The 25,718-nt window shown below is 33.5% G+C and overlaps 1 protein-coding gene across 6 annotated transcripts in view; it reads right to left on the bottom strand.

Moving 5' to 3' along the window:
• The window catches only part of PAN3 (poly(A) specific ribonuclease subunit PAN3), a 137,859-nt gene that overhangs the window by 47,321 nt on the left and 64,820 nt on the right, over positions 1–25,718 (bottom strand). For all 6 annotated transcript variants that reach the window (XR_006786398.1, XM_045844737.1, XM_045844738.1 and 3 more), the window contains one exon: positions 21,872–22,019. Coding sequence is in view for 5 of the 6 variants with exons in the window: in XM_045844737.1 (XP_045700693.1) it covers positions 21,872–22,019 (148 nt within the window). In the remaining variant the exon portion in view is untranslated. The remainder of the gene's footprint in view (positions 1–21,871; positions 22,020–25,718) is intronic.

The following is a 25,718-nucleotide window of genomic DNA, read 5'->3' as shown; positions in this document are numbered from 1 at the left end:
CCCTTAACCTCATAATTATCTTTTTAAAAATACTGAAGACTCCACTTATCTACTTAAATTTAAAAATAAATAATAATCTACTTCATTAACTTGCCAGTAGTTTAAAAAAAAGTTTTACAATTTCCAACTTTTAAGCCAGAAGTAAACAGCATTTTCCCCTCTTTCTACAAATTAGATAAATGGGGCTAAACATAGCTCAGTGACTGGTTCAGTCATGTTAACTCAGTGATGAGAGAAATCAGACTAGAATCTAAGTCCCTTGGGTGCTACTACAGGCCACAGCAGCACTTTCACGCTACTAAATTTAACCTAAATTTAAATCCCTAATGGTCATAGAAAATAATGCTCCTAAAAGGAAAAGTTAGAGCATTAAAAGAATATATTAAATGCAGAACTGTCAAATTTCAGAACATATAATATGTTAAAAGGAAGAGAGGATTGTACAACCAGTTCAAAACATTTATCCGTTCAAATTTCTAAATTCTACAACATGCCTCAAAATTATACTGCCAGTCTGAATGCTTTAGGTACTATGAAAATAAAGCAGTCCTATGAAGCCACGTACAACTGCTACAGATGAGTATGATTCAGACAACCCCTGAATTGAAAGACAATTAAAATTTAGTATTTCTGAAGAATCCTAGCAATAATGACATTTGAACTATTTTTTATTACAGATTATTTTTAGATTTATGTATCTAGTAACAATTTTTCTCCCCCCAAAAGCCTATTATTAAATTGATGGGATCTACTTTATAATAGGTGGCATGATAGAATCCAGGAATATGATATTTTTATTATGATTTGGTCACTTTTTTTGACCAAAAAGAGGACAAATGGCAATAGCCCTTAGATATCTTGCCGTCAAGGAGGAATAAAGTATTTTCTAAATTTTAACTTGGGAACATTTCACCATTCTTTTTAAGTAACAAAGAGGTGACAAAAGGAAACTTGAAAAAGTAGACCCAATAAAGATATAACTGAAATAGCCATCATATAGACATGTGTGCATTTTAAATGTGCATCTAATCCTCAGACTACAAAATAAAACAAATGATCATCCAAAAAGCTACAAAATTAGGAAGCAGAAGCTAAGAGAAATACTAACCTTTATTTCTTTGTCCATAATAATTTTATCATTCAATCAAATTCAGTTTTGCAGGTAATTATCAAAACTGGCTAAAAATGTTCTTAATCAAAAGTACTATACTTAAGATCATAATAATCATGCAACTAACGGACCTTTAGTTGCACTACATAAAAGCTCCCTTGTCTAAAGTCCAATTTTTGAAACTCTGATGTGAATGGAAATTTGCCCTTCTGGGCTAAAAAATAAAGGATATTTAATAATAATAAAGTTAAATCTTGGCTAGGTAAAATTCCCATTACCCCTATATATTTTAAGTCAAACTACTTTTCAGCTAATTAAAATATTATTGATATAGTTATAAACTTTTAACTCTTAAACCTCAGGGGTATATGCGTTACTATGCAGACATGCCTTTAGCCAAAGTATTCCCTATATTACACCACACTGTTTTTAAAAGCATCCAAAAAAGACAATCCATGTTATTCCTGCACAACTTACTATGGCCTAGACTACTAGGGTATGAAAATTGTTTCTTTCTGTTGCTTAAATTCTTCATGTTTTAGATTTTTAAAAATCTATTTAATTAAACATTATTCTTATTTTGTCAAAGGTAGATTACTAAAAAGTACTGTAATTTTTAAGGTAAAAATTACTGATTATCAAAATCATATTATAATATTATCCATAAACCAAAACATAAATTATTCACTTGTCTGGTAAAATATCCAACTAAGTTCAATTTAACCCTAAAAGTTTCAGGACACAAATGCAAACTCCCTTTGCAAAGAAGAAACAACCCAAATGCCAAAAGGTTTACTTGAGAGAAATGTTTATACCCCATGTGGCAAAGGGATTAACCCCGATTCATAAGTAGACTGCAAAATTCCTAGTTTAACCTCTCAGAGGCAGGCTAATTCTTGGTGACCAAAAACAGCAGTAAAATTTCTACCCTTTAAAGACCTGTCCCATAAAGTGTGGTGAGAAAATGAAAATGGAGTCAGTAAAAACACTGGTGTTAAATGCCAGAACTGATTCCCTCACAGACCCTGTTTATACAACAGCAACCCCTTATGCTTGGGGAATGAAAAGTTGCTGAACTCAACAATCCCTTCAGTTGAACAAACAGACCCCTCACAGAGCTGTCCAACGCTGCCCAAACTATCCATCCTTTAGTCGAATCAGTCAGTTTCATGAATTGTAGGATTTATCTTCAAGTCCAGTGCTGACTCAGAGGGTAGCTTGTTCCCTAGAGAAAACAACCAACAAAAATCAGAACAGCTACTGCTCATAAGCTCTTTCAACACCCAAGTGGAAAGGACAACTTATTGGGTCCAAAAAAAAAGTAGTTCAACTTCCTTTCAACTACAAAGTAGCCAACAAACTGAAGGCATTTATATGCCATTGGCAGTTCATGGTTAAAGCTTTCATTTAGTTAAAATAAATGTTATATAGCTTTTAAAAGCTTAAAAGAAGTTATTATGCAAAACACAGGGTTTCTCACTCAAGAAATTTTCAGAGAATATAAATGGAAAGTATTCCAAGGGCCAAAACTGTTGTTTCGTTTTAATCTTTGAAAAACAGCTTTCCTAGTGTGCATGTATGAGGAGTGATTAAATATTTCCCCCTGCCAGAAGTAGTCAACATGGTAATGTGCACATAGCCTTTTAGCTTCAAGATACATCACAACGAAAAAGTGGACTTCCCATTTCGTGAGTTGGTGGTTTTGTCTACAACAATAAATTATTATGGGTATGAGAGGAAAAAAAACTCGGTAAGAAGCAACCAAAGAGCTCAAGCTAATTTTAGAACACTGAAATGTCATTTTGTCCTTTCACGTGAATTAGGTTAGTGTTTTCACAAAACAAACATGTTACTGAAGACTGTGTCCAGAAAGAATCATGATGTCACTGGTACAACTTTCCATTGTTAAAAAATTTATTAATTGCATTGTTTATTCAAGTGTGGGTAAAAAATCTAATCAAAATTTTTTCCTTGTCATTTCCAAGTTGTAATATGAAAAATTCTTGATTCTCAACCAAGGATCTCAGTGACTTAGGGCTCAGATTTATGGAGGACAGAACTAGTGACTACACATTTCCTTGAAAATTGCACTCATTTGATACAGGCATCTGACACTTTGGGAATTTGCAGGGGTGGCGGGTATTGTTTTGGTTGGTTTAAAACCTTACTGTCTCTTCACTTTCCTAGCCTTTCTCAGAGAAAGGAGTTTAGTCTTAATGAGCTAAAACAGCCCACTGTATGTAATAATTGGTACCTGTTGTATACTATCCTCAGAATTCACAAAATGACCACTCAACACTAATCATTTTCTGTATTTTGTGGTTCAGATGAGGAATCTCAGTTGAGAAAAGGTATAACCCTCCCAGCTTCCTTAACCTGTGTACAATAAGTTCTCTCCATAGGCCTTCTGTGCCAGTGGCTTTCAAACTGTATTAAGCAGAACCCTGAGTTCTGCAAATTCTTGATTTGAATTTGTTTTTTTTTTTTCACTATTTATTCAATCAATAATAAAATCACAAATGCAGGTCCAAATTAGCATGCATTCATTCTTTAAATACTAGAGATTTAACACCAACATACTTAATTTGTGTTGGGTAGGGTATTTTCATGAAAACCTCAGAATAAAGCCTCTCCAGTCATTCCGTGTATGTATATGGATTTTTTACTAGGAAGGTAGTGACTCTGCGATAATCAGTATTTAAATACACAGGTACTCAGATAAAACTGAATAAGTACACAACTTATTCATGTGAATCATGTCTTTCATGTTCTACATGACAGAAAACACAGAAAAGGAGACTGAGAAATATAAGACAATTATTCTTTACCCATCAAGGTTAAGCTACTGCATTCCACAAAATACCACCCAGACTTGTTATCTCACTGAATAACTTTATGAGTAAATTTAATAAATCTGAGCCTGAAAAATGCCAGTTTCATCTAATTTATATAATTATAGATTGAGGGATTGTATATAGACTTCATAAAAGTTCCCCTGCTTTTCAAAAATGTTTAAAAACAACCATTCTAAGTTCCAATTAAGTTTTGGTATTCCTGGTTCACAGGTTCTCATAGGGGCAGAAATGGTAATAAAGCCTTAAGTTCTTGATGCCTGCTAAGTTGTAAATTCCTGCTATCCATGTTCTCTAAACCGGCGGTCCCCAACCTTTCTTGCACCACGGACAAGGGGTGGGGGCATGGTTTCAGGATCATTTCAGCTCACTTCCTGCTGTGAGGCCCAGTTCCTAACAGGCCAGAGACAGGTGCTTGTCAGTGACCAGTGGCTGGGGGGGGGGGGGGGGGGGTTGCTGGCCTAAACCATCTTTTCAGTCTTATCTCCTGCTAGTCTCCTCCCCACAAATCTGACAACCCTCAAAATACAATGTGCCAAACTCTCGGGTGCTAATGGCAAATAAAGTTGGAAAAGATTTTGAGAGTTACCAGGAACTTTACATATATGAAAATTTTATCCTATCTCAATGCCATTTTCATTAATTTTCCTAAGTTCCTGACCAATCTAACCTTTTTCACTTGCATAGCAATTTTAATTTTTGAAGAAAATTCTATTCTTGTGACATTTCAGAGACGGTGGTTCTTTACACACAAATGGCAGAGTTCAAAAACATTTTTTAATGTTTAAGATTAATGAAAAAGAAACTCCATATAACAAAAGCAGTGGCTAAGAGTCTAAGGTGGAAAAACAGAAGTATTCAAATGAGGTAACTAATGGTAGTAATTTAAATTGTTCTGCGGAATCACTGCACACTGCTACCAACATACAGTTCATTTTAAGAAAACATAACAAAGTGCTAGTTGGTTTAAAAATACAAACTAACAAACAAAAACCCCTGCCCTATACTCTAGACCCTCCAAGGGAACTCCCTCAACTTCTCCACAATCAGCACTTAAGGGTAATGCGTGTTCCAGCAGGAATCTGCTCCATACCTAACAGATTTTCTTCACATCTATTCAGTTTTTACCTAACTCGGGCTGTTACTTTTTTAATTACTTAAATTTAAAAGTCTACTGATAGTCTACTGATTGGGTGAGAACATTTCTATATTATGCTATTAAACCCATTAAAACAAAACTGGGGAAAGAAGTTTTATAGATTCTCAATTGTTTTTAAAATGATTTAAAAATTCCTATCCATCCTTTAAAACCCATCTCAAATACTTCCTTTTCCATAAGCCTTCCTTTCCTAGATATCCTCATTCCAATCTGATAAAATCTCACATTCCTTCAAATTTTCTGACATTTTGATCTTTTTTTTCCTCTCAAAGTAAAGGGGGTAGATGTCAGAATCACCCATGAAGTTTTTAAAACTATAAAGGCCAATGCTCCAAATGTAGAGTTTCTGTTTTATTAGGTTTTAGAGGAGGGCAAGGGGAGCTGGAGTGTCAAAGCACCACAGGTGATTCTTACCTGTAATCACATCTGAAAGCTTTCCTGCAGATATTAGGCAGTGAGCAAGGTTCCAGGAATTCAAGAAACAAAGTCTAGTACTTGACCTTACAAAGTTCACACACCATCATAAAGCCCACTAAAATGCTTAAATTTTTACTCTAGGTTTCCATGTGTGATCATAATAAGGGATGAAATAATAAAAATGCCTCTAGAAATATTTAACTTTAGTGGAAAAAATAAATATGTATAAAACATACAGATGAACTTTTAAAAAAACATTATAATACTCAAAACACTACAAACGCACTGAAATGGGAGAGATTAATTCTCAAACAGGGTATGTATTTTATAATAGAGTAGTTCCTCTATGATATAAAGTAAAAGGCACTAGACTCATTTAGTAAGAAAAGAAAAGCTGGTAGTCTTTTGCAGTATTCTTCTATTATTTTAATTCTAAAAATATTTACTGAGCATCCAGACATGGTTCCTGCCACAAGGGAGGTTATATCCCAATAGGAGTGAGGATGACCACTCATCCTAATTTAAACAAAACCTCAAATTGTAATAAATTCCCAAAGGAAATAAACAGGATAACATGATGGAAACTAATGGTAAAAAATTTCCTTTACAGTGGTCAAAGGCCTTTCTTTGTAAGTGACATTTCAGCTGGCAGGTAAGAGATGAAAAGGAGTCAGCCAAAGAAAGAACAGGTGGAACAATATAGGCAGAAAGCATGAGCCAGAAAGCAGCCTGACATACTTGAGGAAGACCAGTATGGCCGGGACTGGTACACAACTGGGACACAATGTTAAGAGTGAATGGGTGAGACTGGAGAGATGTATCAGACACAGGTCAAGGGGCTCTGATTTTATTCCAATGACAATTAGAAAGCCATGATCTGATTTATACTTAAGATTGTTTTTGTTTTTATATGGAAAATGAATTGCAGGGGTAGACCAATTAGGCTGTTAAGAGTACACAAAAGAGGCAATGATAACTGGTTCTAAAATGGAAGCTGTATATTCTAAAGGTATAATGTAAAGGTTGAACTGACAAGACTACTCATAGCTGTAGAGAGTGAAGGAAAGAGAACAAAGATGAGTTTCATTTCTTGCTCAAACACCTTCCAGAGGGTGATGATAGGTTTACTCAACTTCATAAAGTTGGAAGCCCAGACAAGAAAAAATCTTAACTCAGCAAATGGAAGGCAGAATAATAATAATTACCGAATTCTAAAGTGAACTTGATACAGAGAGATCTGATCAGATCACTGGGAAGGTATAGGGACAGGGCCATAGAAGGAAGTTGCCCAAGGTGATGGTGAACAGCCTAGGACAGGATTGGCAGAGAAGCAGAATGCTTCCAGAGAGCATGGAATTATGGGCAAGGAGATTTGAAATAAAAGCAGAGCTTCCTTGAGAATGCCTGGATGATCCTGCTGCAGCTGCCTGCATTTCCCAAAGGGCAGTGTTTCAGCTGGGAAATAACTCCATGTGCAGCCTAGGATCAGGCTGGCCTGGCAGAGGGTGGCAAGGTTATCTTTCTTTAGGTGTTCTAGAAGAGATGGGCCCTGAGGCAGAAACTTGCCATTCTTTCAAAATTGTGTAGCTTTTGTTTCTTATGTTGTTTTAGTTTGTACACTAACCTTATGCAACTAAGAAAACTAAAAACAAACAAGGGGCATGATAGAGCTCAGGTGTTAGGGTTTAGCCTTAATTGATAGGCTTCGGTGGCTAATGCATATGGAAAGCTGTTATTCCAAAATTGTGAAGCTTTCGAAAAAAGACTCCTTTTCTTTATCACCTAACATTTACCTCTGGATTTTTGCCTAGAGGGTGGTGATGGGCAGCATGACCCCAATTGCTGTTCAGTAACAAACTGAGGTACCCAGAGAAGTCAGGATATATTCTTCTAAGGTAATTAGGAGATTTTCATATGGCTTAGTTAGCTCAAGAGGGAACTGAAGCTGGGAAAGGAATTCAGCAACTTAGAATCCTTGCTGCCTATAATTGTTTTAAAACATATATAAATTATACATCTGCCTGCACACATATGATAGCTCCATAATAATGAAATACTCTAAAAGTAAAAATTTTCTGACAATATGTTAACATTTTCTTTTAATTACAAACATATGGAATTGAAAGTATCTAAAACAAGTAAAAGTCCAGCTCTACCTCATTGTAACAATAGCTTTGCTCCACTGCCCCAAGCCTCCTAAAGGTCTGGTTCTTAACCAGAAATGGACATCAGAATTATCAGAAAGGCTTTCAAAAAACAGATATCTACAAAAGTGGAGGGAAAAGGAAGGAAGGATCTGGGTAAGAAAGTAGAATGACAGGTTTAAGATAGGCCCTGGTAGGGAACTGCATACATTTTAAAAGCACCCTGGGAAATATTGATTGCACATCCTTTGCTAACCTTTAAAAGATTTTTTAAAGCTAATTTTCACACAATTTTTAAATTAGTGGCTTCTTCTAGTATTAATGGTTGAAGCCGTGAGATAAATCTATTACAGTCAGAAATATTTCATGAGTGTAAGTAAGTGTACTTGGCTTACTGTATATTAGAGTTAAAAGTCAAAATTACTGAAGTCACAAAATAAAAGGATTACTTTTACACAATTATATTTAAAAGAGACCTTTCTTTTTTTGGCGAGGTTTGGGGGTAGTCATGTTTCCCACAGATTTCAGTTTAAATATAGTATTACTTTATGATAAAACCAAGTCTAAACATGTGCTTAAAAGTTTCTCCAAGCAATTTCCCCATGGAATACTAAGGTTATTTCCTGTGAATATAAGCACATACTAAGTTACCTCCAGGAGTTAAGTACTGGGTTGGTCAAAAAGCCCCTTACGTTTTTTTCTGAAAAGACACATTTTTTTCTTTTTCACCAATAACTATTGATTTGGATAGTTGAGTATGTCGGCCGTCTCCTGCTATTGGGTTCTAGTGGGTAGAGGCCAGGGGTGCTGCTAAACATCTCCCAGTGCATAAAGACAGCCCCACAGTGAAGAATTATATGGCCAAAATGCCAACAGTACCAAGAAACTTCGCAAACCACTTTTGATACTTTCCATCAGTCATTGCATCTTCTCTACACACTGCACAAATCTTTTTGTGTGTTTCGGTTGCATTTTTACCTTTCTTGAAATAATAAAGCACAATAAGCCAAAAATGTTACACACTTTCTTCCATCTTCAATATTAAAATGGCTGCACAAAATTTCACCAATTTTGATAATTTTTTGAATACATGCTGATATGACAGCTTTCACAATACAATTTACCAAAACTGTTTCAAATGAAGTTAAAGACAACTAAGAGCCATCCTACAGAAGAAACTAAAACTTTCTGCTCAACTCAATATGAGAAACAAAACCCCTCAATAATTTAAATTTTTCAAAATTTAAAAACATTGGTGATGCATTAATATTTATTTTGCCAAGTCATTTTATTTAATGCAACAAAACAAATTTTCACTGTAAATAAACTACTTTTCATTAGATAAAATTTTTAATTACAAATCTATTCTTATAGAAATAATGATGAAAAACTCAGAGCTGCCCTGACTGGTGTGGCTCGTGGATTGAGTGCTGGACTGCAAACCAAACGGTCACTGTTTGATTCCTGGTCAGGGCACATGCCTGGGTTGTGGGCCAGGTCCCTAGTAGAGGGCACACAAGAGGCAACCACACACTGATGGTTCTCTCCCTCTGTTTCTCCCTCCCTTCCTGCCTCTAAAAATAAATAAATAAAATCTTAAAAACAAACAAACAAACAAACAAAAAACTCAGAGCTCTCTCATCAGGAAATTTAGATTATACTCTAACCCTGATTTTTGCCAGTGAAACAATGAAAACCAACTGTACCTCTAACCTGATGTTATGACATCCTGAGATAGTTCTAAATCTTCCTCACACACAAAATTAGTTCACAGCATAAAAAAGCACACAAACCACACAATATACTTTTCCTCCAAAAGAAGTCACAACTCCAAAAATATAACTGTCATAATTTCCAAAATATTAAGAAACAATGCAATTGAGCAAATCACAAAATCCCTGCTTCTCTATAGGATATTAGAATGCATAAATAATAAAAGTTTTAAATATTGTATTCACTAATAAGATGAATAAATGAAATACAAGTAATTAACATGCAAGACTCTAGAGAACTATATATTGAATGAGAAAAAACTCTATCCTATTTATAGTATTTTTAGTCACACTGTTTTAAGATTTATTTTCATCACTAATTTTTTAAAGGTTTTATTTATTTATTTTTAGAGAGAGAAGGGAGGGAGAAAGAGAGAGAGAGAGAGAGAAACATCAATGTGCAGTTGCTAGGGGTCATGGCCTGCAACCCAGGCATGTGTACTGACTGGGAATCGAACCTGTGACACTTTGGTTCGCAGCCCGAGCTCAATCCACTGAGCTATGCCAGCCAGGGCTTATTTTCATTATTAATTTAAGAAAAGATATATGAGCTGATAAATACAATTTCTCTCATTGTTTTTATTTAAGAATGATAAACGCAACCATCCAAAGCTACTATCCATTATTTTTCAATTATATCATTACACTTGCCTTCAATTGAAATTCCTGATTTAAAATTCTCATTTTCCAGTTTAATAGTATGCATGCTAGACATGTGTTTATCTACTCAAGAAAAAAAAAGGTAAGAAAATAGTGTTCTAATCTGTAAGTTCAGGTAAAAGTTTTGGACTGAGCCTAAGTTAAGAATTTATTCTGTAAAAATAACAGGAAATATGTACACTCAGAGACCATTATTTAACAGAGGCATAATTTCACCACAGATCTCACCTATAAATTATTTTCCTGTTAACAGATTAAGGCTTTTACTAAACATGATAAAAGAGAGCATTTTTTTAACGAATTTTGTAGGTGAAAGTTATTCATGTCAAAACCCAAATTAATATAAGTTAAATATATTACCTAAATACTTATTCTGAATCTTAATATATACATATTTAAACCTGTGGATATTATTTGTTTTTATGCCTATGGAAATTAAATTCTCAATGAAGTATGCACTGCATGAATTTTTCTATGCTGGAGCTTCACATTCTACATGGAAACATTTCCTATGTAGAGGGGAACAGAATCAAATCATCAGCTACCATTGAAACAATGCTTTTTGTAAGATCCAATAAAACATTTTTCTATTCATGAAGTCCTCAAAATCTAGATTCATGGTAAACCAAACCAGTATTTGTGGTATACCTCTTTCTACTCCTATTTTGCCATCATCCAATTTCTACCTTAAAGCCTCTAACCTAATGATGAGTGGAAAAAAATTGAATCTTGTTTTTAAAGCCTCCACCAAGAAAGAACTGAACTAAAAATTATATGACTAGGGCAAAGATATCAACAATAAAGTAATCTTTTTCATTTTTAAGAAATATAAAGAACCAGCATTATTTTTACTTTTAAGAAAATATAAAGAAAAAGCATGAATTTTTAATTACTGAATTATAGTAACATTTCAATTATAAAATTAATTTGACTAAAAATACGAATATTTTCTCTCTTCATTACATTACACAATAAAAATGACAAATTTCAACATGTTCTAAAAAAGCTTTGTATATTTACTTTATTCTCTACATGTAAATAACCTTTAGTAGAAGTCATGTGGATGTTGCCAAAATAAATGCAATTTGGTTTCCATCTCTGGTTTTCCCCTCAATATCTAAAGAATTTCAGCAACTGATTTATATAATCATACTTCACTTTGGCTGAATGTCTGTGATATAAAGTATTTGGACTACCTGGGTATTTGAAATAGTGTAAGCATTAATGACGCTGTTAAGAACCCTAAAGCTCCCTCAAAATTTATTGAATTTCATCGACCACATTTAGGCAAATGACTGTGAGTTCATATTATGAATGTAAACTAAGTTTTATCAACCACATATTCTTAACATAGTATTTTATGGGAACCATATCCCGCACAATTATTCTGCTTTCCATGTCTACGCAGAGTAGCTTTCCCTGTGACCTAACTTCAGCTTTACTCTCTCAACAGCCTCATTTCCCTGTGAGTTTTCATTAAGTAAGTCAACAAATATTATTAGAATATTGACTGTGCATATAATACAGTGCCTAAACTTCTGAAATGTAAGAAATGTAAGTTTTCCACATTAAAAAAAAAAAAACACTTTTAGGGTTTGATTTACAATTTTAAGAACTATACTCTCTAGCCTGCATAAGTAGGTAATTAACTTTGATCACTACAATATTTGAAGAAACAGAACACTGACCTGCTTGCCCCCAACTTGACCAAATAATCTAGCCTCTGCAATAATGGCAACCTTTTAAATCATTAACACTTAAGTTATTTAAAACTAAAGGTCAAAACAAAATGGGAAGAGGATAGGTGTTAGCTACCAAACTCTTTTGGATTGAAAGAACCATTTTTTCTTCTCAAATGATAGTGAATGTTTGTGAACAAATGGGACCCTTCATTCAGTGATAAATTATATTGTATTGTTTATAAACCAGAAACTTCCTCTAAGATAAGTGTGCCTGATTATAAAAAAATTATAGCTATTCGGAGCCCTGGCTGGCGTAGCTCAGTGGATTGAGTGTGGGCTGCGAACCAAAGCATCGCAGGTTTGATTCCCAGCCAGGGCACATGCCTGGGTTGCAGGCCACGGCCCCCAGCAACCGGACACTGATGTTTCTCTCTCTCTCTCTTTCTCCCTCCCTTCCTTCTCTAAAAATAAATAAATAAAATCTTTTAAAAAATTATAGCTATTCATAAAAAAGGATGTAAGATTAATACTAGTTAACACTGTAATTTTAACTTTGGATTTCTACATAAAAATTTTAAAACATACACATTAAAATGTAATGTGCAAATAAGATACTTGACTACTACTTCTAGACCCATGGGGTTTTGCATTTTAAACAGCAAAGGTGCCTATGATATTCATGTTTCAGGTATTCTGAAAATTTTGTTAGATCTATTACAATAATTTATATTATTTTTATCCCATTAACATTATTAAAGTAGAAGAAATCCCTGTTGCTCATTTTATTAAAACTGTATTTGTGATCTTGACTTGAGCTCCAGGGACCCCTATAATCAGTGGTTCCTTGCCTGATAACTTAATTTACCCAGAACAGAGGCAAGAACCAAAAGACTGAAACTAGCCTCAGCCAAAGCATAATTTAAAACCAATTTACCTTATTCACAGGCAATGATTCAAGTCCATGACCCAGTCTTTTTCTTATTTTTTTTAAAAAGGTATTAAAAATGTATTTGTGTTCTTGACCCTAAGCAGGTTAGGAGGAGAAGAAAGGATTATAAGAAAAAAAGAGGAGACAAAACAGCATAGAGCACCTAGTAAGCAGTGATCCTCAAAATGGCATCCCAAGAAAAATAACCGTATCAGCATCATCTCACTTTCAGAGAGCGAGAGAAAGGACTTACCCTCAAGGCGTTATAATCTAATATATTGGGACAGGAAGACAATGAAAAGGGTAAAGACTCTAAGTAAATTAAAATTGCTCTAGGAATTCTGATACCTAAAGGGTATCATTTGTATTCTGATTCAATACAATCACTGAGGTAAATAAAGCTGAGCACAAGTCATAAAAAAAATTGTATTTCTCTGAAGCAACAGAAGACTGTAAATTTTGGAAATCTTTGAAAAATTGTGGAAAATGTAAAGTTTTGACAAAGCCATAAAGTTTCTGATATCCAAAAATGTCAGGTATGCTGAAAAGCTCCATATCTTATGATGCTGGTAAATCAATTATTGCAGCTGCAGACACAAAAGATGCAAGTAAGATAATGCCCAAAAATGTATATATGGGATTCCACTGTTAAAATTTTACATCCCAAAAAGCCTGGGAAATATATTCAAAAGCTGCTTTAAAAAACAAAAATCCAGATTTTAGTAGACAGTTATCACTGGAGGAGCTTCCAATTTCCAGACTTGTCTGTAACAATTTCCCACTGATGCTCCTCTGCACTTTCTCCCTTCCAGGTGACTGGAGAGATACGTAGAAGCCACCTGACTTGGGATCTAAACCGACTATGTGGAGGAGCTCATCACAGACAACTGAACATCTGCCTTCACTGTTAATAAAGTAAAAAATAAAATTCTGTCCTGTGAAAACATTACATTTTTAATCTATTTGCTTCAACAGCACAGACAGTGAGCAATAAGATTACTGTCCATAGTAATTATGACTTAGCAGTTTGGTGACTACAATTGTATTAATATCCTATGGTTTTCTAAAAGGTACAAAACCCTTCAAAGTGACTTCTAATCAGTACTTACAATTTATAGGAATACCAGCCTAAAATCTGGATAAACACATTTAAAATATGGGAAGATATTTATAAAATCATAAGAAAACATCTCACCTTATACACATCAACATGGAAGAGATTCCTGACTAAAAAAATTCAGAACTAAACATATAACTATCATATAAACACGCAGTCCACATTTGAGTATTCATGGTAGATTTTATAGGTCTGTGTGCACTAAAAGTTTTAAAAGGGGTACATCTCTTAATTCCTCTCCTTTTACTAAAATCTTTCCCATGTGCCCTACTTAGGGCACATCTGAAAGGCAAAAAGAGTAAGGGAAAGAAAAGCCCTGTCTCAGTAGATTGAGGGTGGGCTGCAAATCAAAGGGTCACTGGTTCGATTCCCAGTCAGGGCACGTGCCTGGGTTGTGGGCCAGGTACCCAGTGGGGGCCACATGACAGTCAACCACACAGTGACATTTCTCTCCCTCTCTTTTCCTCCCCTTCCCCTCTTTATTTATTTATCTAAAAATAAATAAAATCTTTTTTTAAAAAAAGAATAAGAATAAAGATAATTAGTTAAGTTGAGAAGACTCAAATAATTCAAGAAACAGAAGAGGCTGCCACCAGTGAATTTCTTCCGACACAATTAAAGGACTGCTCCTAACTAGACATGTTACACACAGCACAGTCTATTTAATTCACATAAACACTCTCGCTCTCCACTGAGGAGCTACAATGTTCCTAGGTGCCACTGAGCCAAATGGCTAAAGAAAACCTGGAGCTCTCAACCTATTTGACTGAAAAGGAAAGAAAACGACTGACTTCTAAATCTCCACATCCAGCTAAGAATCAGGAATCTGCCCTCTCTGCCTTTTAGTTCATCCGAAACCACTACAACACTCTAAGTTACCTCAGACTCTAATCTTACACTACAGAAACAAAACTCCCCTCATCTCCACCCAGGATGCAAAGGGAGCCTTGGTGGGATTTCCTATTTACACAGACTATGTCAAGGAAGTCCACATGCCTTTGAAAGTCCTTTTAAAGTCTAGTACAAAAATCAAATTCTTTTCTCCTTTTTGCTACCTCTCATCATTATCTTCATTTGTCTTTTAGTGTACCTATCTCCTATAGATCACTGTGTCACAAAACAATAGAATTTTAGATTAGAAAGACTTTTAAAATCTTCTATATTATAGAAATGAAGATGCTAAAACACAGTGACAAAAGAGAGTGTCAAAAGTCACACACCTATTTTGGTATAAAAACTGGCACCATATTCTGAAGGCAATGGAGCCCATCAAAGTGGCTCAAGAGCAGCAGGAGACCTTGCTGCAGGAGTAGACGAATGAACCTACAGTCCAAGGGAGCCCTACCCACTCCCATGAAGCCCCTACCCTTTAATTAAGGGACAAGTTAGCCAATATATGAGATTTAAACAGGAAATCCACAACAGGAACTCTCAATCTTAACAGGACACATTAACCAGGGATTACCAACCAGTAGAACAGTATCTACTGGGAGCTATTTAAGCCTTACCTGACAGGTCTCCAAGCCAGCTGCAGCAGACATATCCCCCTCTGTGCCATTAACGTCTCGCCTCAGTTTCCTGAAATTCCCAACTGAGAAGGGAATACAGCCAGCAAGCACTCCCAAACCAGTTATGGTTCTACAGTTCTACTGTTAGTAACCTTCTCTCAGACATCAACATCTGTATCCATATACATGCATATACATGGTGACCCCCAATCTAGGATGAGCTTTATATTAGGGCAGTAAAAAACCCCTCTACACAAAAATCTGGGGACTCCTGATCTTAACTATACGTTTTTATTTTATTTTTTTAATGTAGAAAGTAATCCCCAATTAGAAAACCTGGAAAGGTTTGAGTGACTCTGCTGAATGTACCTGAAAAACAAAGTAGTTACAAAAAAATGGAAATATGCAATTTAAACATAATACTTACAAATATTTTAACTGGTTTTAATGTTTTAGCACCTCAAAACACATAATGACTCTAGTTCTGATGCAGTTAACTTTCAACAGGCATATTTCTGTTCCTCATATGAATATTCATCTATATCCTCTTGAACATTTGCATTTTCCTAAAGTTCATCAAAGATGTTTACTGATTAAAATTCACTATATTTAAGAGATACCCATCAACTAAAAATGTTTTTCCATGACAGAAAGGAAGCTTAGTTAAATGAGTAAACATTTACTAGGTACCATCAGTATGGCTAAATTTGTGCAAGGTAAGAAATGACAAGATCCCTTCTTCTTAAGGAATTTGTAATATGCTTGGGAAATCTAGACTGGTATTTAAAACAATTAGAAGAACATTTTAATGCTAAACTACTTCTATTGCCATTAAGTGTAAAAATAATTCAGTAAAATCAATTGAAAATGAATCTCAAAAAACTCATGATAGAATTACTTGAGTCCAACAGAATCCAGTAGACTTGAAAAATAATTACAAAGAAAATCTGCTTAGAGTTACATCCTATAAAACATGACAATGTTTAAGAATTATTTAACTATTTTTTTATGATTTTTATTTTCAACAATTATCCCACTTAGTAAAACATAATCTAAAATGACAGCTTATGAAATTGTTATGCCTTTAGTGACTTTAACCTAGAGTCTAAGATATACAGTGAATTTTTAAATATGAACTTAGATATTCACCATCTGCAAGACTAGCAAAGCTTCCTGTTTTCCTAGTGGTATATACACTGCTTTGTTGGACATCAGGGTAGTAATACAGTGAGGTAGATCTGTGGATTCAATTCTATCTAGCCATTATGACTTAAAACAGTTCAAGATTTTAAGCTACATGGTTTATTAATTAAACTAATATGGTTTATTAAAATATTTAACAATATTTTCCCAGTTTGCCTTCTCCCATTTTTCAGTCATACAAGTTATATGGATATACACAGACATATAACCAGCCTAAAAAATAATTGGAAGGACTATCATGTAGAAAAGATTTTTATTTATTCCATTCAATACAAAAGGAAAGAACTAGGACTAGTGGATAAAAGACAAGACAGAAATCAGTTCAGATAAGATATAATTTTCTTCTTTATTCAGACTGTACAAATGCACACTGGGCTGCCTTGGTTAATGAATTCCTTATTGCTTCTATAAGTGACAAAGCAAAAGCTAGATGATACTCTGTCAGGAATGCCACCTCTACACTGGTACAAGGCTGAACTATGGAAACCCCAAAGGTTTCACTTAGATCAATGACCAGTATCAGATTATCACATAAGTTAACTATTCTGCAACTGAATGAACTAAGCCTCCATTTTATCCATCTATGGTATGAAATGTCATACAGAGAAGAAAATCACAAAACTTTACTTTTTAGCATTGAACTTTAAAAGTAAAAGGATTTCCTTATCCAAACCTTTCAACCATATAAGAATAAATATTTTAGCCCTGGCTGGTGTGACTCAGTGGATTGAGTGCTGGACTGCAAACCAAACAGTCACTGTTTGATTCCTGGTCAGGGCACATGCCTGGGCTACAGGGCCAGGTCCCCAGTAGGGGGCACACAAGAGGCAACCACATACCAGTGTTTCTCTCCCTCTCTTTCTCCCTCTCTTCTCCTCTCTTTAAAAATAAATAAAATCTTTAGAAAATTAAAAAGAATATTTTAAATAGTATATACAGGGTCCAGCAGAAGTAAGGCTTGCTTGAGTGTGCTTGCTAGAGTTATGTAAATGTCTCACATGAGATGGACAGCAATTTGAACATTTCACCTAAAATGTCATATGGTGTGCTTAAGTGTGATACTATTGTGTTACAAAATTATAAACTTATGATTCTGCAATAAAAAGGGGGCATTATCTGTGCCAGCCCTGCATATAAAGTTCAATACTTTAATATTTTTAACAAGAATGATGAATAAATATTAATTTCCCCTTTCCCCCTACATCTTGACCAAGCCAAAAAATATATCAAAGAATAATAGCCAGCCCTGATTGGTGTGGCTCTGCTGGTTGGGCATCATCCCGCTAAGTGAAAGGATGCGGTTCAATTCCTAGTCAGGGCACATGCCTGGGTTGCAGGTTCAGCCCTGTAAGTCCAGGAGCCTACGAGAAGCAACCCAGTGATGTTTCTCTCTCACATTGATGTTTCTCTCCCTCTCTTTCTCCATCCCTTCCCCTCTCTCTAAAAATAAAATAAAATCTTTATCAAAAAAGAATATTTGCCAATTTTACCCATCAATTTGGTACCCTCAGGAATATATGAGTGACAAAGTACTTCAAAAACTGCATCTAAAAATATGATAAATGAATATAATTATTCAATAATAGTAAGTTTAGTATAAATATTTTCCCCAAATCAATAAAATATAAATTTATAATGAAATATACCAAATGGGCCAAAAATCTGCACCATCCTCATCTTGAAAGAATAAATATTTGAAAATATTGTAAGTCACTTATGGCTCTTTCATTCATGAATCAATGGTGGTATTTTTCAAGTCCAAGAACTCCCTTCTGTCTCTCCCAAGTGTCCGCACACAATTAAGCAGAACAAGAGATACTCAATTCCTGAGTCAGAACTGCACATGAAATCACCAGATGAAATATCATAACACCATCTAGAAATGTATGTTCCTGTTGCTACCTCTCTCAAGCACTTTCAAACAGATTGAGGCTAATGCTGAGGTAATTAAAGCACACCAAGTTAGTTGTATCGTCTACTACCAAATCAGAACACTCTTAGGAAAAATTCTGATTAAGAAAAATATTCAGCAATTGTTTCTCATGATAAAATTATTTTTCATGGAATAAAAAATTAAAGCATAAACTATCATTTCATATACTTAGTGCAGTCATATTTTCATTTCTAAAGGCCTATCTAAAATCGGTTTGCCTAGAGCAAAAGCTATTAAAATATATATATATATTCCTTTAGACTACATGCTCTAGAAATAAAATGAATTTTTCTAAGACTGGGTTAAACCAATGATTCTTATCTTTTCAAAGCTGTGAATCTCAAGATAATATAAGCTGGGACCTGGGAAAAGGGCATATTTACAAATTTAGGTGTTTTCAAAGACAATGCAGCCCAAGTTAAGTGCCATTCCCCATACTCATGTAACAACTACCCTCATAGAAGATTCTTAGAAACCTGGCTATTGTTCTTAGGTTGAGTGCATAAGCAAGTAAATCCTTAATTTCTTAAACGAAAATAGAATAAAATGATTGTGTACACAATTCAATGGAAATATGCTGCGTATTTTTAACATTTTTAAGTACCTTTAAACTTACTTGGCTATAAATTCGGAATAACTTGTATATAAAGTTTTGCTTGTTGCATTAAAACTTTTTTAAAAATACAAATCATGTTTTAAAGATGATCAAAACAAGATTAAAAAAAGGAGACTTGATTCACTCAGGATCTACTTTGTTCCTGGAAGTATGCTTTTGTTTCTTACAGTCTGAGGGAATTCAAAATCTTAATATCTACTCAACTCTGCTCAAGCGTTTTACATTTTAGTCAAGAGATATAATTTGAGTATGTATTCTTCGTACATAATGAAAATGATATTACTCTAGTTTAAATTTGAATGCCAAAATATTTAAGGCTCTATACTTTTTAAAAGAGAAACAGTAGCTGTACATGTTTTTGAGGGTAACAATATGGAACACAAATTGGAGAAAAGAAAATGAAATTTCATAACTGAAAATTATGAATAGGTTATATATGCAGTAGACAAGAGGCAGTGACAATAAATTACATCATCACTAAAGCAAACTTTATGACCATTTTTAACTCTACAACCTTAAAGGAGAATGTCAAGAACTCTTCTTAGGCCTTGAAAAAAATATCACTTGTGGGTAAGAAGTAATGGAAGACACTGAAGGGGTAAATGGTTTTTTTGAAAATAAGTCAGACTTAATTTTTTCTTTGCTCATTTCCAGAGAGTGTTAAAACATTAACTAAAACAAGAAAATATGGGGAAATAATACATGCAAAACTATTCATCTATTCTTGGAAACTATTTTAGCTTTGTTGTCATTTGAAATGAAGAATTATTTTTAAATAACATGTATAAAAAATTTAGGAATATATTTAATATAATATACTGACCTACTTCCAATGGTTCCACACAGTAATTACTCTCATCAATAAGAAATAGAAGGACCAATTTAACATTAGAGCTATGTAGAAGAGTAAATAGTTTCTCATCTAATTTAATTTTTAAATTAATTAATTTCATCCCAAATTTAGGTTATAATATCCAACTGGGGCCAATAAAACACTTACCTACACACAAGATAATACCTACTGAAAAGCTTAAACACCCCAACATTAATGGATCTCTTAACTAAACATTTCAAGGTCTAAAATTCCCTTTGACATTTTTAATGCCTCCAATATTTAAAAAGCCTATTTTTTTAAATAGCAAGCTTTAACTAGTCTGATCAATGATAAGAACAAAATATTTATTTTTGAAACAAAGGAAGATGTGTTATTATGTCAAAACATATTGGTGCTTAATTACAAAAGCCAAAGTTTTCTATTGGTATATGGATACCATTGTTGAGTACTTTATAAAAACTTCTCAGAAGTCTGGACAATCTCTAAGAAATTTTAAAGGTACAGCTGACATGCAAATTATGCTCATGTACACAATGTGAACACACCTCACTGGGAGAAAAATCATAGTAGCACATTACTTACAAGTAAAACTTTTAGGCTACCAGGGATATTCAATTCTGACACTGTTCTCTAGGGAAGAAGGGAAAATGTTTACAAATTTAACTGAACCTGAAAAGAGCCAAAGTTGAAGAAAAGGTAAGGGGACATGTGAAGGGAAAGAAGTTGAAAGGTAGAAGGAAATGAGTGGAGAGGAAGAGTGAAAGAGAAAGGTAGGGGAAGGAAGTACTGATAAACCCGTGGCAACACAAGGTTACTTAGTCTCTGAGTACACTTGATACTTTACATGCTAAACTGACTATTCTGTTCTATAAAGTCATCATTATCTTCTCTCATTCTTCCCCAAAAGGTCCTTGATTCCATACCAGCATCAAAACCAATGATTTTCTTACTAATTTGATTAAGCCCTGCAGGCAGTGCTAGTTCCAGGCTGATCTAGTTAGTATTTTGGCTTCATTTAATATACATACAAAATCTGTGTGGAGAACTCACATATTTTACAGACACAAGATAACCTGCTCAGCACTTATGATAATTCAATGTAGTTTTGCATATCTCACTTTTCTGATTAAGGTAGGGACCACTAGAGATGGCTGATGTTAACTACCTAAAAATTGTTTCATATTTTTATATTATAATAAATGTTTATGTCATGAATTAGAATGTAAAAGTTGCATGAATTTTTAAGATAAAAGAGAGAAGTTTAAAAAAAGTTGTCAAAGGGTCACTATGAACCATTCCCCAGAACCCCTGGGGTCTAAGTACATTTGTTCACATTCTTCTGTCATTATGGGTAAACCTGGAAGAAAACAATTGAGAAATACTGTTTTCCTTACCTCAAAGACGCCTAATACTTTTATACTTCCTTCCTACTATTGTTTATAATACTTTATCCAATTAAAAATTACTATTACAGATTTATAATCAAACATCTGAAAGTTAATAAATACATCTAAACATGTGTTTTGAATAATAAAGAATGTTATTTAGAAATTTAGTACAAAAGGACTTTTGAAATACATATATACATCAATACTTTTTTCTTATGATCTTAGAGAAGTTTTTAAGTGAAATAGCATTATCATTGACTTCTTAAAAAGGGAAATACTAAACCCAGATAGATATTCTTCCTAAAGAAGGAGTTTCTTCTTTAAATTTATTTCTGTGCTTTTAAATACCCTGATATATAATTTTTGTTCATATTTAAACTCTGCTTTCAATTTTTTAACTATGGTACCAAAATCTAGAACATAAAACTCACAATGTGTTCAAATGTGAATCATCCAAGTATACAATTTCAGTTCTGATAAACTAATAGTAAATGGTGCTTACAGATTTGATATCTGGAACTCACTGGAAACAGTTACTCAACTTACCTGGTGCTAATCCAGCAGCAGCAGGACTTCCCATGGATGGGTGAGAGAAAACTTGAGAGAAGGCAGACATATTTGACTGGGACACGTTACTCAGCCTGGAGGTTGATCCTCCTTTAGGAATAAACTCGCTTGCGGTAGGATTTGGTGTCTATTTAAAAATCAAATATAGTAAGTTAACACACTTTAAGTCCAAAAAAACATTGAATCTATGAGGCATAACTCCACAGTGTTTTATTTACTGATTAAATATTTCACTGAAAAACTTAACTGTGTTTTTTAGTTTCCATAATTTGGAGTGGTATAATTAAATTTCTTGAGAGATTTTTTTATATCAAATTTGTGAATTTTAATCATTTCACTTGCAGGGTTTAACCTCAGAAACATGTAAAATTTGCCTTTCTTGTCAAATATGTATCATTACCAAACTATCCTAACACATTTTAGAGAACTGGGAGGTTGAGACTACCTCAAAACTGAGCAACAAGTTTCAAATTTAATACTTTTAAACCATTTCTACCAGTATTAAAGTCAAAACTGCCTTTATTCCAAAATTAATCACTTCCTTTTTTATAAGCACTTAAGACATTTTCTCAACAATATGGTGCCATGTATTTAAGTAACAAAGACAAAACAAATACTTATAAACAAGGCAAATGTGGGAAAAATCAAGATATACAACTAAAATAAAGGCCCCAATGCATGTGAAGTATCACATGTAACTTACATTATATTGAAAATATTTTACCGTAAGATTACACTTGAAATATTCCTCCACAGTTGTGCTATGTCACATTTATATATTAAAGTGGCATGGTACTTTTGGCTTTAAGAACTAGTAGAACATATGAGAGTACTTCAAATTCACAAATGGACTATATTTTTGTCCATGTGAAACAAATTAATATCCTAAATATTTTTCTGAAATAGTGAACATTTTAAATTCTACATGTTTAAGTGTGATAAAGATTCAATAACCAATAACATGAGTGACATCATTTGAATTCAAACTCTAGTAGGGTCAACCAAGGAAATAATTCAGTATGTTCATACTTTAGCTCACAATTTATTTATGCATAGAAACTAAGTTTAAAGGACTGAATCATGACACAAAGAATTTAATAACTCAGAAGTATTCTAGAACTAATCATTAGAAAATCAGAAAAACGGATGAATCACTGCACAACCCAAGAAAACTTCCCTATTTGATATGAATGACACTTTGAACTGCCAAGTTAGAGTTCAAAATATAAGATTTGGAAGATAAATCAACAGGCTAACCTAATTTTAAACTCTAATCTGAGCTTAATAGAAATATTCTACATATATCAAATGAACCTCTTTTACTGCCACATCTAAGACATGAAATTCTGTGGGGAGGAAGTGGAGAATCAGTCCTAAGCCAAAATATATTTTCCAAAGAGAAAAATAAAATCTTCTATCTCTCATACACACCCAGACACATACACAGTAAACCTTCAAAATTGTAAAGTTTTCAAAAACTGTGGCACGTTCCTTAAAAGTATGGTCAGTTCTTCAATTTCTGGAGTAGAAAACAAACCACTGCATTTCACTGATGTGTTAATACCTAATTGTAGGAAACAAATGGCTACTGATGGAATAACTTCTGAGCTACATCTGTTTGTACCAGTTAATTCTAAACCTATTTGACAAAACAAAGTCAAGGTTTTAAAAGCAATCAAGTATCTTAGTGAAAGAGTGCAGAATGCCTACGAAAGATGAGGACTTTAGGATTAACAGATTACTAAAAGATGCCAGATTTAGACAAAGAAAATTATATATGCATGCAAAACTTTTTAGTAGCATGCTCCTGAGAAATAAATGTCACCATTTCCATTTCACACATACCCTACATTTACTGTGAAGAGCAGTGTATCTGATCTGAGAGACAAGTTTCTCTATAAAACAAATCCATTTAAATTTATCTAAAAGCCTACATTTAAGGCATCCTATAAATGAGAACTGAGAGGTGAAAGTATGTTCTACCTTTGCCAAACAAATCACATAAAATATCATTCTAACAAAGTATAGAGGACCTCAAAACTTGTAACACGAGTTATTAAAAACAACATAACTAAAAATTTACACACTAAACTGCAACTTCTAGAAATTTCAACAACCACAAATGCAAAGAATCTAACAGTGAATTTTAATTCAGAAGTGAAAAAAGGGTTCTAAATCCTCTCTCCTTTAAGTCCTGATTTAAGATTCAAGGCATTTCCCTTGAATGGGTGGTTTAAAAGTTTGTTTTATTCAGCCCTGAGTATTTGAGTCAAAGAATTTAAACACCAGAAAAAAGAATTATATAAGATTAAGGTACAACACAAAACAAAATCTAGTAATAACAGAGTAGTGCTATTGTTACTGACAGATAATATAAACTCCTACAATCATATTAGCAAACTATCAGAAATATTTAAAGCAATGATAAATTATAATACTGAATACTTTTTGATAATAAAATCAGTTAAAATAACTACAACAGAAAGATGTACTCTTAAAACTGCTTTAATATTAATTGTTTTAAAGTATAAATAACGGTTTTATAAAGTAAAATAGCATAGGCACACACCTTTAATATGTATGCTAAGAATACTTTTTTAAAATATAAGGCAAAAGTGGTAAATAAACTGATGACATTACAATGAACTACCTATTCATCAGAAAATAAACAATTTCTCTTAGCTTTAAGGGGTGATGGTTATAACTAGAAGGAAGACTCCAACTTGGGTTACATAAATTATTTGTCTAACCTCAAAAACGCTAAAGAAAAGAAATTAGAAAAGCGAGAGTGGAAAGAAAATCAAAGTTTTATTATTTCTGACCTATGATTTAGAAGATAATGCCTTTCGAAATATCTACGTATATTCCTACAACACTAAATTTATATTTTTTAAAGACACAGGTAATTGTATTTCTACTATATATTTCTATTCTAATTTCTATTCATATTTTAATCCTAATTTTTATTTATATCTTTAACAGCTATAAATGCACATTTGAAAGAAATCTATGCTTCATCAAGTTAAATAAGATTCTCTTTGTGAGAGTTCATCAATTAAAATGGAGTTTTGGATTCTCATATACTTAAATTCATACTGCATCTTTCATGCCAAAAACAACCAAATACTTTTTATATAGTGAGTTCTACAAACTGACATCCCCAACATTTGAATGGTACCGACCTGTACTCTAGATAGCAATATACTAAATCAAGAGTTGTGACCTTCAGCTTTAAAAGCACTGTTATAATTTTATCATTATATTTTAAATGAAATAATAACTGTTTCAATCCACACACCCTACCCTACCACAATGATACAGTATTTCCTACATACAAATGACTGATAAAGGTCTTTTTACAAATGAACATGTTTTCTGATGAGGTTTCTAACTCAAATTTAACACAATTTTATGCTTTCCTAATATCATTTGATTCCATGGAAACTGTTAGTTTTAAAGTGGCACAGTATTTAATACTCTACTGGATTCTACTACATATGACTTACTATTTAAGACCATGATATATCAGTCCCCTAAATTAACAAACTAATTTAATTCATGCAACAAAATTAAAGGTGCGGCTATTACATATTTTCTTTATTAGACAGAAAGTACAGAAAGAGGTTTATATGAAGTGAAAACAGAAAACAAAATATTATGTAGTATTTCAACAAGTCTGTCAGAAAGGTATATAAGAAAAAGAGCTGTCTGAAGGTGAAGTGAATAATTGAGAAATCATTATATTCCTAAATATTGGTCAGGTTTCTTTGTAATCACACAGTAAATTTATAAAACCAGACCGTATCTTCCATGGTACAGCTCCTTA

The sequence above is a fragment of the Phyllostomus hastatus genome, unplaced genomic scaffold (assembly GCF_019186645.2).
Source record: "Phyllostomus hastatus isolate PE091 unplaced genomic scaffold, TTU_PhHast_1.1 phas_contig_41, whole genome shotgun sequence".
NCBI lineage: Eukaryota > Metazoa > Chordata > Mammalia > Chiroptera > Phyllostomidae > Phyllostomus > Phyllostomus hastatus.
Note: the sequence above shows the minus strand (reverse complement) of the source record. Positions and strands in the feature narration are given on the sequence as shown.